This window comes from Amphimedon queenslandica, unplaced genomic scaffold, assembly GCF_000090795.2.
Source record: "Amphimedon queenslandica unplaced genomic scaffold, v1.1 AMPQUscaffold_13491, whole genome shotgun sequence".
In the NCBI taxonomy this organism is placed as follows: Eukaryota; Metazoa; Porifera; class Demospongiae; order Haplosclerida; family Niphatidae; genus Amphimedon; species Amphimedon queenslandica.
In genome coordinates, this window is record NW_003546273.1 from 247,393 (window position 1) to 262,074 (window position 14,682).

General features: G+C 35.4%; 1 protein-coding gene across 1 annotated transcript in view; it reads left to right on the forward strand.

Annotated features, from left to right (window-relative positions):
* The window catches only part of LOC100641624 (talin-1), a 22,266-nt gene extending 13,132 nt beyond the window's left edge, over nt 1–9,134 (forward strand). The window contains exons 28-46 of the mRNA XM_019993581.1: nt 1,105–1,227; nt 1,389–1,532; nt 1,626–1,787; nt 2,026–2,196; nt 2,249–2,359; nt 2,639–2,812; nt 3,202–3,586; nt 3,836–4,089; nt 4,976–5,122; nt 5,229–5,425; nt 5,653–5,809; nt 5,986–6,111; nt 6,180–6,296; nt 6,526–6,764; nt 7,243–7,540; nt 7,822–8,004; nt 8,202–8,390; nt 8,494–8,607; nt 8,999–9,134. Of these exons, the coding sequence (XP_019849140.1) occupies nt 1,105–1,227; nt 1,389–1,532; nt 1,626–1,787; nt 2,026–2,196; nt 2,249–2,359; nt 2,639–2,812; nt 3,202–3,586; nt 3,836–4,089; nt 4,976–5,122; nt 5,229–5,425; nt 5,653–5,809; nt 5,986–6,111; nt 6,180–6,296; nt 6,526–6,764; nt 7,243–7,540; nt 7,822–8,004; nt 8,202–8,390; nt 8,494–8,607; nt 8,999–9,130 (3,423 nt within the window). The 3' untranslated portion in view covers nt 9,131–9,134. The remainder of the gene's footprint in view (nt 1–1,104; nt 1,228–1,388; nt 1,533–1,625; nt 1,788–2,025; nt 2,197–2,248; nt 2,360–2,638; nt 2,813–3,201; nt 3,587–3,835; nt 4,090–4,975; nt 5,123–5,228; nt 5,426–5,652; nt 5,810–5,985; nt 6,112–6,179; nt 6,297–6,525; nt 6,765–7,242; nt 7,541–7,821; nt 8,005–8,201; nt 8,391–8,493; nt 8,608–8,998) is intronic.
* Nucleotides 9,135–14,682: the final 5,548 nt, after the last annotated feature.

Genomic DNA, 14,682 nt, shown 5'->3' on the forward strand with positions numbered 1-14,682 from the left:
CTCACTCCACTTACATGTGGTGAGATATCGTGAGTGTACAAACGCCTACACATGTAGTAGTGAGACGTGTGTGGCATCAGTACAAGTGTAGCCGGCTTGGCTAACACAACAATGACAAACAGTTAACCGGCACTAATCACTAATTGGATTAATCAGTGATGTAAGCTAAGAGTGGGCAGGAGAGACTGTTTACAAGAAGAGGAGAAGACACTAAAAGTTGCTTTGATGCTTTGTGCTAAGCCATTGAAATGAGAGAATAAGGAATACCTACACATGATGGCCTGATTGTCTGTTTGTGTGTGTGTGTAGTGGTTTATATGTGGACAATTGGCCAACAAAGGACTGGCTTCGATTATTGTACTTTTGTTCTTGTGGTATTGGAAAAACAGGAAACTGGTATTTGTGATTCATCATGTGGTATAGATGAAAGCTTTAATTGAGTACTTGCTAATCCCACAACATACACTATGCAACATTTGTTGCAAACAACTAAATTGTTGCATGGAACTTGCAATATGTTGTATGAAATAAGGAACAGTTCTATTTCATGCAACATGTTTCAATCTTCATTGGCTCCTTACAAACTGTGTTTCATGCAACAAGTTGTTTGCAACAAATGTTGCATAGTTTATGTTGTTGGACTTAACAAGTACTCAATTGAAGCTCTCATCTTTACACAGATGAATCATATAATACAATTAATACAAATATTACATGATATTAAGAGATGGTGGTATATGTTCACTGGAGGCTGCAGTTTCATGTTGTTTGTTTTTTAAATTTTAATTGCTACTGTACGTGTATATTTGAATTTTAAAACAGCGTCATTGTAACAGAGTGGCTATGGAGTAGGAAACTAGGAATCGAGGGACTGGAGTAGATTGCGTAACTCTATCTACTCTATCAGGAAACCTTTCGGTGCACAGTTGTGTGTGTACAAATCTTTTATTTTGATTTTGAATCACGTACAGTAGAATGTGGCCATATATGGACATGTGTAATTCAATTTACATTATTCCACATTCATGTATCTCTACTATAACTGCTCTTATTTATTTATTTATTTATTGTATTTATTATATTTTATTTATTTATTTTATTTAGGCTCTTGGTGAATCAGGGGTTCAGATCACTAGCACTGCTAAGAAAGGAGACTTTGAGAACTTTGGTGTTGCTGTTGACTCTTGTGCTCAAGCCGTTTGTCAACTCACAGAAGCTGCAGCTCAGGTTAGTCACTCCATGATTTATTCTATGATTCATTGATTCCTTCCTTGATTCATTGATTCATTCATTGATTTATTCATTTATTGATTGATTCATTCCTTGATTCCATGAGTCATTTCTTGATTATTTGATTCATTCATTCATTCCTTGATTCATTACTATAGGCTGCTTATTTGGTTGGTGTTGCTGATCCCTCAAGTGTTGCTGCTGTCCCCGGTCTTGTTGACGAAGCCAAGTTTGCTAGAGCCAGACAAGCCATTGTTCAAGCTTGTGAGAGTTTATTGAGCGCCTCTTCTACTCAAGAACAAGTAAAGAGATATAAATATGTTCTAGCTAGTATATTTAATATCTCTCTCCCCCCCCCCTCTTTCTCTCTCTCCCCCTCTCTCCCTCTATTCCAGGTACTATCAGCAGCTACAGTAATAGCTAAACACACTGGTACACTCTGCAATGCTTGTAAACTAGCGTCCAGTCGCACAGCTAATCCTGTGGCCAAGAAACAATTTGTACAAGCAGCCAAAGATGTTGCTAGCGCCACTGCTAACCTTGTTAAGAATATTAAGGTTAGTTTATTAATTATTATGAACAGTTAAGTAACTATTTAGTAACTGCTTGATGAGCATCTATTAAAATATTACTTATACATGTAGTTTGCTACTTAAAGTAGTATTATTATAATTTATAAATGAGCTGATATATTAATGCATGTACCATTACTGTATATGAAATACAGTAATTATAAATCACTTGATTGTATTAAATTTAATGTATAATTACGTTTCTCCTTCTCTCATTCCGCAGTTACTTGCAGCTGATATTTCTGATGAAAACCGTGAGGCCTGTGCCCATACCACTAAACCTCTCATTGATGCAGTGGAGGCTCTCACTACATTTGCCTCCTCCCCTCAGTTTGCCAGTACTCCGGCTAAAATCAGCGCCCAAGCTCGTGTTGCTCAAGAGCCCATTGTCATGGTACCCTCCCTTTCTCGTTAAGTGGGTGTGGTTTATTTGTCCTTGTTTTTAGGCCGGAAAGAACGTGATAAAGAGCTCCAATGGATTGCTGACGTCTGCTAAGAACCTTGCCATAGATCCTAATGATTCAAGCATGTGGCAGCTACTGGCCCAGCATACTAAAGTTAGTCAAAAATATTTATTTAAAAAAATTTTCTCCTTGCCTGTACACGTAATATCAAGATAATGATGGTAATTTTAACAATAGTTTTATTAATTAATGTAGTACTTATAATGTATAATCTACGTCCTTCCTTTTTATATCTTAAGAAGCAGCATAATATTAAGATAATGATAATGATTTATTAGCCATTTTATTCAATAATAGGCATGCACAGACCACAGAATTTGTGTACAGCATCAGTAATGTAATGTATAATGTCCTACCTTTCTGTCTCCATAGGCTGTTACTGATTCCATGAAGGCTTTACTCCATTCAATACGAACCAAGTGTCCAGGACAGAATGAGTGTGACGATGCTATTGATATACTCAATGACTCCATCAACCAACTGGACCAGGCAATGCTTGCCACACTCACTGGGGGACTACAGCCTAATGCTTCCAGTTCACTACAAGTGAGGGAGAGTGTGTTTATTAATATATTTATGTAATTTATTGAATATTATTTAATATTTTATATCAAAGAGTATACACTTTTAGATGTACAGTAGATGTTAGATGAATAAATTAAGATTATATGCAAAAGCAAAATGCATGTACTTGTACATTTTAAGCAAAAAAAAAAAAAAAAAAAAAAAAATAATAATAATAATAATAATAATAATAATAATAATAATAATAATAATAATAATAAATACATACAACATATGTACATGTACATGTTTAATCAGGACATTGTTATGGCATATAGTAACATGTTCACATACATGTAAACCAACAGAAAGATCTATCTATTATTATTCATTATTATTATTCATTATTCATTATTATTATTATTAATTAGGGCTTCCAAGAGCAGATGCTACAAAGCGTCGGTGACATCAAAGACAACATAACCCCACTATCTCTCGCTGCCAAAGGCGAAGCCGAGAAACTCGGTCATCAAGTAACAGCTGTCGCCAACTTCTTCCCATCTCTTGCCGGAGCAGCCATAGGTGCAGCATCTCGTACCACCGGACAACAAATGCAGAGCAACCTACTTGAGAAGACAAAGACGATGGCTGAAGCTGGTCTACAGATGGTGTATGCTTCAAAGGAGAGCGGAGGCAATCCTAAGAGTGAGGAAGCTCATGGGAGAGTTGATGAGGCGGCTAAACTCTTTACTGATGCAGCTGTGGAGCTGACTGAACTGTTGGAGAAAGCTGGAGCCGAGAGTGGACTTATTACTGGTGGGCTAATGGGGGCTCTCTGTCTCTCACCCTCTCACCCTCTCTCTCTCTCTCTCTCTCTCTCTCTCTCTCTCCCTCTCTCTCTCTCTCTCTCTCTCTCCCTCTCTCTCTCCCTCTCTCTCTCTCCCTCTCTCTCTCCCTCTCTCTCCCCCCCCCCCTCTCTCTCTCTCCTTTTCCTAATACACAACATGTAAAATACATTATTATATATACATATTTTTATCCTCCTCCTCCTCCTCCTCTCTTAAGGTATGGTTGAGGATATTAGCAAAGCTCAGGCCCGTATTGCCGACATGCCCAGCGGTGACGTTAAGACCTTCACTGAATACCAGACCCAGGCCTTGGAGGCTTGTCGCTCCATCGTTACCACAACAAGGGACATCACTATGAAGGCGTCAAGCAAGCCATCAGAGATCAACACCTGCAGTAGAGAGATTACTATTAATTATGCTAAACTTGCTGACGCTACTCAGGGAGCACTCGCCACTATTGAGTCTGATGAGGTATACTGAAATATACTAGAATTTACTGACTTGGGATGTTGTATGTGTGCATGTACATGTACATAATAAGTTTCATGGTACATGCAGTACATTATGCATGTATAATGTGAGTATTTGAAGTTACAAGTCCTACCATTGCTTGGCTTTTTCTCAATAATTGTCACCTAAAAATTATACCAATTTTTTGAAAAAAAAAGCAAAGGCTATAGTCCATGGTTTTTCCAAAAAATGGCTCCAAAATCACCTCAAATTTTTATTACATTTTCTGATACATATTGATGTCCTTATGCTTTGTAGAAAGTTTGAGCTGATTCCGAATTAATTTTTTTGAGTTATAGCCATTTTAAGAAAACATCAAAATTCTGAAAAATACCCAAGGCTATAGCCCATGATTTTTTCCAAAAAATGGCTCCGAAATCACCCCAAATTTTTATTACATTTTCTGATACATATTGATGTCCTTATGCTGTGTAGAAAGTTTGAGCTGATTCAGGATTAATTTTTTCAAGTTATAGCCATTTTAAGAAAACGTCAAAATTTTGAAAAATACCCAAGGCTATATTATAGCCCATGGTTTTTTTCAAAAAATGGCTCCGAAATCACCCCAAATTTTTATTACATTTTCTGATACATATTGATGTCCTTATGCTGTGTAGAAAGTTTGAGCCAATTCCAACAAATATTTTTCGAGTTATAGCCATTTTAAAAATCAATTAAACCAATTATTGAAATGAAGCAAAGGCTATAGCCCATGGTTTTTCCCAAAAAATGGCTCCCAATTTTTATTACATTTTCCGGTACATGCATGTAAAGTTTCAGAGTATACTGAGACTATGAACTAGTAAATTATTGGATATTTTTCATGTTTTGTGTATCCCACCCACAGCTGCTAGCTAAACTTCAAGAGGCAGTTCATGAATTAGGTGATACTTGTATGCAGCTGGTTAAAGACGGCTCCAGCGTTCAAGCAGCTCCTGAAGATAAATCTCTGAGACGAGATCTTAACACTCAAGCCAAATTTGTCAATGAAAACGTGAGTTATTAATATTAATATTACGTAATTATTAAGTATATCAGTATTTAATCAGTCATTATTTTGGTGGGTGTGGTCATTAATTAATTATTTATTCATTACACAGGTGGGTGTGGTCATTGCCACCATTCAGAAAGGTGCCGTTGGTACCCAGGCCTGTACTGAGGCCATTAACAAGATTCAGGGAATTGTTGGGGATCTTGAGACGTCGGCCATGTTTGCTACTGCCGGAGCTCTTACTACTGAAGGAGAAGCTGAGAGTCTTTCTGAAGCATGTCACCAAATCGTGGAGACTGCAAAAACGTATGTTAATCCCAAATTTTTTTGAATAGCCAGTCGGTTTTATTTTTCAAATCCACTTTCATATTTAGTATAAAAGTAAAGGATTTGTTTTCTCAAAATTAAAACAATTTTTGGGCAGCGAAGATATTTATTTATGCATTTTCCTTATGTTATTTTTATGGTTATTCTCTCTACAATGTATATCCTAACTTTTTCTCCTTCCCTCTCTCTCTCTCTCTCTCTCTCAGTCTTGTTGATGATACTAAGCGTCTGGTGAGCAGTGCTGGTGGTACCCAGGAGCAGTTAGCTGAGGCAGCCACTAAAGCTGTCAATACAATCCAAACTGGAGCAGACCAAGTCAAGAAAGGAGCTTCATCACTTACCTCTGATGATGTTGAGGCTCAGGTTAGCTTCTCTTCTGCATCTCTACCTCCTCCCTCTCTCTCTCTCTCCCTCTCTCTCTCTCTCTCTCTCTCTCTCTTTCCTTCTCCATTTTTCCTTTATCATTCTTAGTGACAATATTGATTTTAATTGCTATATTGTTATTATTATTATTATTTTATTCTTATTTCTTCTTCTAGTTGCTGTTGCTCAATGCTGTAAGAGATGTTGCCAATGCAATGGGTAATCTCATTGATGCTACTAAAGTTGCTTCAGGAAAGAGCGTCAGCGACCCAGCCATGGAGAATCTTAAGGAAGTCGCTAAAGTAATAGAACATTTGTAAATATTACGCACCTGTTTTATCTTTCTCTCTCCTCTCTCTCTCTCTCTCAGAAAATGGTTGGTGAAGTTAGTCGTTTGTTGAAGACTGTTAAGAATGTTGAAAGTGAAGCTGCTCGTGGCGTCCAGTCGCTTGAAAAGACCATCGACTCCATCGAAAGCGATCTTGTGGTAAGGCCTTGATAATATACTGATAGTATACTGACTATACTACTAGTATATTGATATATACATGTATGTTATCATAAATGTACATGTATATTGTGTAAATATCTGTATTTTTATTTTTCCTTGTAGTAAATCTCTTTTTATTTTAGTGTTATTAGTATATTAGTAGTAAATTTCTAGTATATTATTAGTGTTATTGCTAGTATATTATTAGTAAACTCTCTTCTTGCAGGAATTCCAATCCTCTAAGCCTCCTCAGTTAGATAAAGCTAAAGCTACTCCAGAGAAACTCGTTAACGCCACAAAAGCGATCACCCTCGCCTCCTCAAAGACGGTCACAGCTGGTAACAGCTGCAAGCAGATTGATATATCGGCAGCTGCTAATCTCAGCTTCCAGGCTGTTCATGATCTCCTCTTGATCAGCAAAGGAGCTGCACAGAACTTTGCACAGACCAAGGAACAGACTGAAAAGTAATGTCATCATTATATGATTGCTTGATGGACCTTATTTGGGACAAGATTTATATGCATATAATGATAGCATTTTGTTCTTCAAAGTTAATCAAAAATCAGACCAAAGTCCCTGTACTATAGTACAGGGTCACAGGCCAAATTTTGCCAAAAATGAAAATGAGAGAATTCTCCATTTTTATAATTTTATCTAATACATATACATGTTTTTATGTTGTGTAGAAAGTTTGAGCTGATTCCGATCAAATTTGGATTTTTTATAAATTTTTAAAGTTTCTCCAAAATTGGACCAAAGTCCCTGTACTATAAGTACAGGGTAATTGGCCAAATTTTGCCAAAAACGAAAAGGAGAGAATTCTCCATTTTTATAATTTTATCTAATACATATACATGTTCTTATGTTGTGTTTAAAGTTTGAGCTGATTCCAATAAAGTTTGGATTTTTTACACAAATTTATAATCCTCATTTATTTCTTAGGGTCATGGCTTGTGGTAGAGAATGTGCCGTTGCCTACAAAGCTCTGCTCCAGCTGGTACATCAAATTGTCCTTAAACCTAGTGACTCCTCCCTTCGTGAGAAGCTCCTCCCATTCTCTAAAGAGGTTGCTAGTGCCGTCAGTGACATTGTGAGGGTTGCCGGTGAGCTTAAAGAAGGAGCTGGTTTCATTGATATGAGTAATCCCGAGGTCAGGGCTGAGCAAGAACTCCTTGCAGCTGCTGCCTCCATTGAAGCCGCCGCTAAGAAACTTGGAGAACTGACACTGAGGGTTGCACCAGTAAGTATTAATGTACTGGAAAAACATTTGTAGTACTGTGTAGTGGATTAGGAAAAGGATAAATTTTTAGGAAATTACTAAAAATTTGATAAAATAATGGTGCATAGAAGTTATGCAAATCCAGTTTTTCCAAGCTATTTTGAACATAATATCTAAATTTTAGATATAGTTTTAGCTATTGTTGCTATTAATTATTGTACAGATATAGAATTCCACATTATACATTATCATTGTTGTTATGCTATTTCACTAACTTTCTCTCCCCCTCCCCCTTCCTCTAGACTGCTGATGCTAATCTCAGTTTTGATGCTCAGATTCTTGAGGCTGCCAAGAGTATTGCAGCTGCCACTAAGAGTCTGGTACAGTCGGCTAGAGCCACACAACGTGAACTGACAGAGCAAGGGAAGGTCTCCCTTGGAACTGTCCCTGCTGATAGTCAGTGGTCTGATGGACTCGTGTCTGCTGTAAGCATTTTATCATCTTATTCATTTATTTTCAATTAGTGTCAAAAAGTTTCATGCTATCTTTTCTGTACATTTATAATTATTTATGTTATTTAGAAGTGAAAAATTATCAATCAATTGTATATTTATATTATCATTATCATTATTATTATTATTATTATTATTATTACTATTCTTTCTGTCTCTCTCATCCACAGGCCAAGTTGGTAGCTGAGTCCACTAGTCAGCTATGTGAAGCAGCTAATGATGTTGTTCAAGGTGAAGGAGATGCCCAGGAAGGAAGGCTCATTGGAGCTGCTAAAGCAGTTGCTGCTACTACCGTACAGCTCCTTCATGCTGCTCAAGTTAAGGCTGATGCCCACTCTGAGAATAACAAGAGACTACAAGTAAAGGATAACTGGGGAAATGGGAGAGAAAAGCGAGAGTTATAAGAGATAATAGGGAATATAAAAGCATTGTTGTTATTGTTGTTGTTATTTATATCAATAGAGAGCCGGTCAACAAGTTAAGAAAGCTACAGAAGCACTTGTCAAGGCAGCTCAAGACTCAGTTGATAGTGCAAAGGAAAGATCAGTTGATGCCTTTGGAAGATCAATTGGACCCGTAAGCTACATTGATAGCTACAGTAATACCCTCTACAGGATTCTCTCGCTGCAATGAGAGAGTCACCATTAATCTTAAGACTTTCAACATGTTACTAGCAACATTTGTTGTTACTTTGATCTTGTAAGCAACATGTTGCCAGAAATAGAAAGATGTTCTATTTTTGGCAACATGGTGCTTGGTTGCTAGCAACAAGTTGCCTCGTGTATGAAGGCCTTAAGTAGTAAATGGTTGCAGAAATAATTTTTTATCACACTTTACATTAAATCCTTATGCTTTAGTAAATGTATTGGATTAAAAATTGAAGAATTTTTATTGTCATTTCTTAAATTTTTATACAGTACTTTACTATTAATGCACCAATTATAATCGATGATTTGTTACAATTTAGAATGAGAAAGGTCCAACTAGCGAGGTTGTTAAGATGAAGCGTGAGATAGAAGCACAGGCAAGGATTGTTGCAAAACAAAAGGAATTAGAGCAACTTCATGAAGAACTAGTCAGGATCCGTCGTAAGAAATGAGCAACGAAAGAAACTTTAAAAATAATAGTACCCACCTTTATTATTATTATTATTATTATTATTATTATTATTGTTATTATTATTATTATTATTATTATTATTAGTGTTATTGCCAGTCAGCAGTAATTATTATAATAATGATAATTAGTTATTATTATGATTATTATTATTATTGAATTTGTTTGTTGTTTGTTGTTTTAAGGACTAATAATGAGAGAATTAATTACAAACAGTTTTAGTACATGACTATTAATAATGTGTTTCAGTCTATTTTTTTTCTATCGTTTGTCGTTTAAAAATACTAAAATTAAATCAAATTTGAATTTAAACTTCATATAGGTTTACATTTGACAAAATGATAAAAAATTGGTAGGCATTGACACAAAAACGCTTTGAAGTTGATGCAAAATTGGCCAAAATTTGATATTGCGTTCATTTGCATTGCGTTTTATGGCGGTATTAACAAGGCTTAAAGCTGCAGTAGATTAAAATCATTTTGATCAAGAAATGACCTTACTCATGACAAAGTTAAATGCTGCAGATCCAATCATCTTGTGTATACTTTAAACTCAACTATCGATAACTTTTCTCATTGTCAGCTGCTCATTTTCTGTTTCATTGTCTGGTAATGGGGCAATTGTACTTTTTTGACATATGGTAATCAAAAAGCACACAGCAACGTAAACACTTAGTTTTTCTTTCCTACAGTAAAACAATGGCTTTATCAAGAGCTAGAGTTTATGTATTTCCTGTATTGTCTTTCCCTGCTATTATGGTTCTTGTCTGGAATTACCTCATGAATCTTCAACTCTACCTTCAGTTTCATTCGTATAATAAAGCCGTCATTAAAAGTTCTTTTGTTATTATTTCAGGTTATCTTTTTTGCTTCATTTTTTACATCTTCCTGGGACTATTAACTGATGTATGCATAGGAAGATACAGAGCAATAGTGATTGGTACTATACTCTGCTTCATATCATGGATTGTAACTGGAGCTGCGTTTGCATTCAACTACTATAATCCCAAACTATGGATTGCTTCTGCCCTTTTTCAATACACTGGCTGTGTAAGCTTCATCAATAATGTCATTCAGTTTAATATTGATCAGTTAATTGGAGCATCAGCTAATGAACTAAGTACTATTATATACTGGAATATTGCTGCTCTACCAGTTGGATTAGTTCTAAGTGATTGGTTATGGCTACTGAACTATGAACTTTGTAATGTTATAACATCAGGAGTAGCACTGTCTCTTGTACTGGTATCTCATTCATTATTTAAACACAAACTGGAGAATATATCACTGATCAAGAATCCCATCAAACTGATAGTTAGAGTATTGTGTTATGCCAGGAAGCACAAGTATCCTGAGAATCGTAGTGCTCTGACCTACTGGGAGGAAGAGGCTCCTTCAAGACTAGACCTGGGTAAGGATAAATATGGTGGACCATTCACAGAGGAAGAGGTAGAAGATGTGAAGACATTCTTTCGTATGCTACCATTGATACTAATAGCTACATTTGAGGTTACTTCTGTCCTTCTTCATATTTGGGTTCCTCGTGGAGATAGCATCAAAAAGTATTCAATAGATTTACACAGTTTAATGTTTGAAGATTATGGTACTTATCACATCACTGTCCTACTCCTATTCTTCATTTATCAGTTCATCATTCGTGGTTGCTTCCACAAGTATATACCCAGTATGCTTACTAGAATGGGTGCTGGTATTGCCTTTGCTTTACTTGGTTGCATAACTCAAGTATTAGCTCAAAAGTTTCTTTTGTATGATTTTTTGTTGTTAGTTGAGCAGGTACTAACTGGAACATCATGTTTTCTCATTCTTCCTACTTCACTTGAGTTTACAGTAGCACAATCTCCAGAATATATGAGAGGAATAATGGTTGGACTTTGTTATTTTTCATTTGGAATTGGGTACTCTTGTGCTTTTATGCTGTCACATTTTGTTAAAGCATGGTACTATTACATAATAGTGTGTGTCCTCCAGTTGCTTATACTGATAGTGTTTGTGATACTGGCTAGACGTTACAAGTATCGTGTGAGAGAGAATGAAGTTAATATTGTTCAGATAGTTGATGATCATTATCAGAGATACATGGAACAAGAAGATGAATATGAGAGACATCAAGAAATTCCTGAGAGTGAAATAATAATAATTGAACATTAATCAGTAAAATGTATAATTAGACTATATTGGATATAAATTTTTTGCTTATATAAATAATGATTATTAGTAATTAATTTTTATACTTGGTATGACAATAATTATGGTAGATCTAGTACAATTTTGAGTACCATAGTAAAAACTGCAAACATTTTAACAATAACAGTAGTAAATTGTATCCCATATAAGTACATAATCACTCAATCATGTAATTGTTAATGTAAACTGGTTACACCTGCCTCCTCTACAGAAATGAAGGAGAAGATAACAATGGCTCTATCAAGGGCTAGAGTCTATGCAGTTCCTAGTATGTCTTTCCCTGTTATTATGATTCTTGTTTGGGTGTATCTGATGACTATTCAGCATTATTTGAATGTATTTGCTAGTAGGATGATAGGAACATCAGCAAATTATATTCCTTTAGTTTGCTATATGTTGTATCCTCTCACTGGACTATTAACTGATGTCTACACAGGAAGATACAGAGCAATAATGATTGGAATTGTACTCTGTTTGATCTCGTGGATTACAACTGGAATTTTCTTTATATTAAACAGCTACAGGCTTTTGGGGAGGATGTGGATTCTTCCTGGAGTTGTTATCAGCTATATTGGTGTCACTGCTTTTAATGCTAATATAATCCAGTACAATATTGATCAGTTAATTGGAGGATCAGCTAATGAACTGAGTACTATAATATACTGGAATATTGCTGCTTTACCAGTTGCATGGATATTAGGCGATTGGTTACGTCTACTTGGTACCTCTGACATTGTTACTGCAGAGATAGTCTTTTTTATAACATCAGGAGTAGCACTGTCTCTTATACTGGTATCTCATTCATTATTTAAACACAAACTGGAGAATATATCACTGATCAAGAATCCCATCAAACTGATAGTTAGAGTATTGTGTTATGCCAGGAAGCACAAGTATCCTGAGAATCGTAGTGCTCTGACCTACTGGGAGGAAGAGACTCCTTCAAGAATAGACCTGGGTAAGGATAAATATGGTGGACCATTCACAGAGGAAGAGGTAGAAGATGTGAAGACATTCTTTCGTATGTTACCATTATTTATTACTATCCTTGGGTTTGGACTCATTTCAAAAGTTTCTGATAGTGATTGCTTCAGTGAATCATTAGTAGATCTAGACTGTGTCATGATTACGTTCATTGATGCTTATCCTGTCACTATTGTACTCCTATTCTTCATTTATCAGTTCATCATTCGTGGTTGCTTCCACAAGTATATACCCAGTATGCTTACTAGAATGAGTGCTGGGCTCCTCTTTGCTTTACTTGGGTGCATAGTTCAATTATTAATGCAAATTTATCTCCCATACAGGTATGGTTTTCTATTAATAATTCAACAAGTACTGCTTGGAATTTCTTTTTTTCTTACATTTCCAACTTCCCTTGAGTTTACAATAGCACAGTCTCCTGAACACATGAGAGGAATGATGGTTGGATTCTGCTATACTTCACTTGCAGGATATGCTTTTGATTCTGTGTTGCAGTCTTACTTCAAATCTTTATTGCATTACTACATAATAGTGTGCTTCCTCCAGTTGCTTATACTGATAATATTTGTGATACTGGCTAGACATTACAAGTATCGTGTGAGAGAGAATGAAGTTAATATTGTTCAGATAGTTGATGATCATTATCAGAGATACATGGAACAAGAAGATGAATATAAGAGACATCAAGAAATTGTTGAGAAAAAAATAGTAATTGAAGCTTAATTGAATAAAAGAATGCAAATTTTGCAAATGTATAATTTAAATTTTAGAGTGTTCTGTCACTAATAGGCTCTTTATGTTAATTTACTATCCTTTACATGTAGATTGTCTTTCAACTTTTTTGATAAAATCTGACATCAACATTATTATTACTTTATTACCTGTACTTTATTATTATCAATAAAACATTTTACTAAAAGAGATTACTAATGCCAACTGGTCCTGTTTGGAGTCCAAATGTTCATGTACATGTATTAGTAAGAGTACATTGTATGTGAGTTCATAAAGTATAACTAATGTAGAGTATCCAGTCTGATATGTTTACCATCCTTCATCATCAAACAGGTCAACTCTACGACTTTTATACTTATCTCTAAAGTCTTGTCCTAAATGTGAAAGGTCTTCCTCATTACGTAAAACACCCTAAAATTAAAAGGATAATAATGTAAAGCTGTTCTTGACAATGTATCATAGACTACATGTACATGTATCTTTAAAATAGCCATAATTAAAAATGTTTTAGTTGCAACATGGATACTAACTTTCTACAACATGTACATCAATATGTATCAGAAAATGTAATAAAAATTTGGGGTAATTTAAAAGCCATTTTTTGAAAAAAAACTATGGGCTATAGCCTTGGGTAATTTTCAGAATTTTGGCATTTTCTTGAAATGGCCGACACTCGAAAAATTAAAGTTTGAATCAGCTCAAACTTTCTGCAGATCTATATCCACAGATTGAACCTGGCTATATTTGTATTCTATTCAGTATTTTCTGCCTATTAATTTTAGTGATCATAATAGTCATTTGTATGTAAACATGCTCATTCTTCTGTAGTGGGAGTCACTGATAAGATAATATGAAGTTTACATAATTATGTTATCAGTAGTCATGCCTACAGAAATGAAGGAGGTGACAGTAATGGCTCTTTCAAGGGCTAGAGAATATGTAGCTCCTATAACATCTTTTCCTGCTATTATGGTGCTGCTCTGGAATTACTTGATGTTCATTCAGCTTTATTTAATTTCATATGCCAGCGCATTTGAGTTTCTTGGAAGCCTTTCAATTTTAGGAAGACTTATTCCTTTTATTTGTTATATGTTGTATCCTTTCATTGGACTGTTAAGTGATGTCTACATAGGAAGATACAGAGCAATAACAACTGGTATCATACTCTGCTTCATATCATGGATTGTAACTGGAATTCTATTCATCTTGAACAATTGTTATGGGTTCATGGGGCAGATTTGGATTGTTCCTGGTTACGTGCTTAATAACTTTGGTTTCATTACTTTTGCTGCTAATGTCATTCAGTATAACATTGATCAGTTAATTGGAGGATCAGCTAATGAACTGAGTACTATCATATACTGGAACATGGCCGCTTATCCAATTGCGTGGCTATTATGTGACTATTTGTCACTGCTTGACAATGTTACTTCAAATTTAATATTTATCATACCATCAGGAGTAGCACTGTCTCTAATAATAATATCTCATTCATTATTTAAACACAAACTGGAAAACATATCACTGATCAAGAATCCGGTCAAACTGATAGTTAGAGTATTGTGTTATGCCAGGAAGCACAAGTATCCTGAGAATCGTAGTGCTCTGACCTACT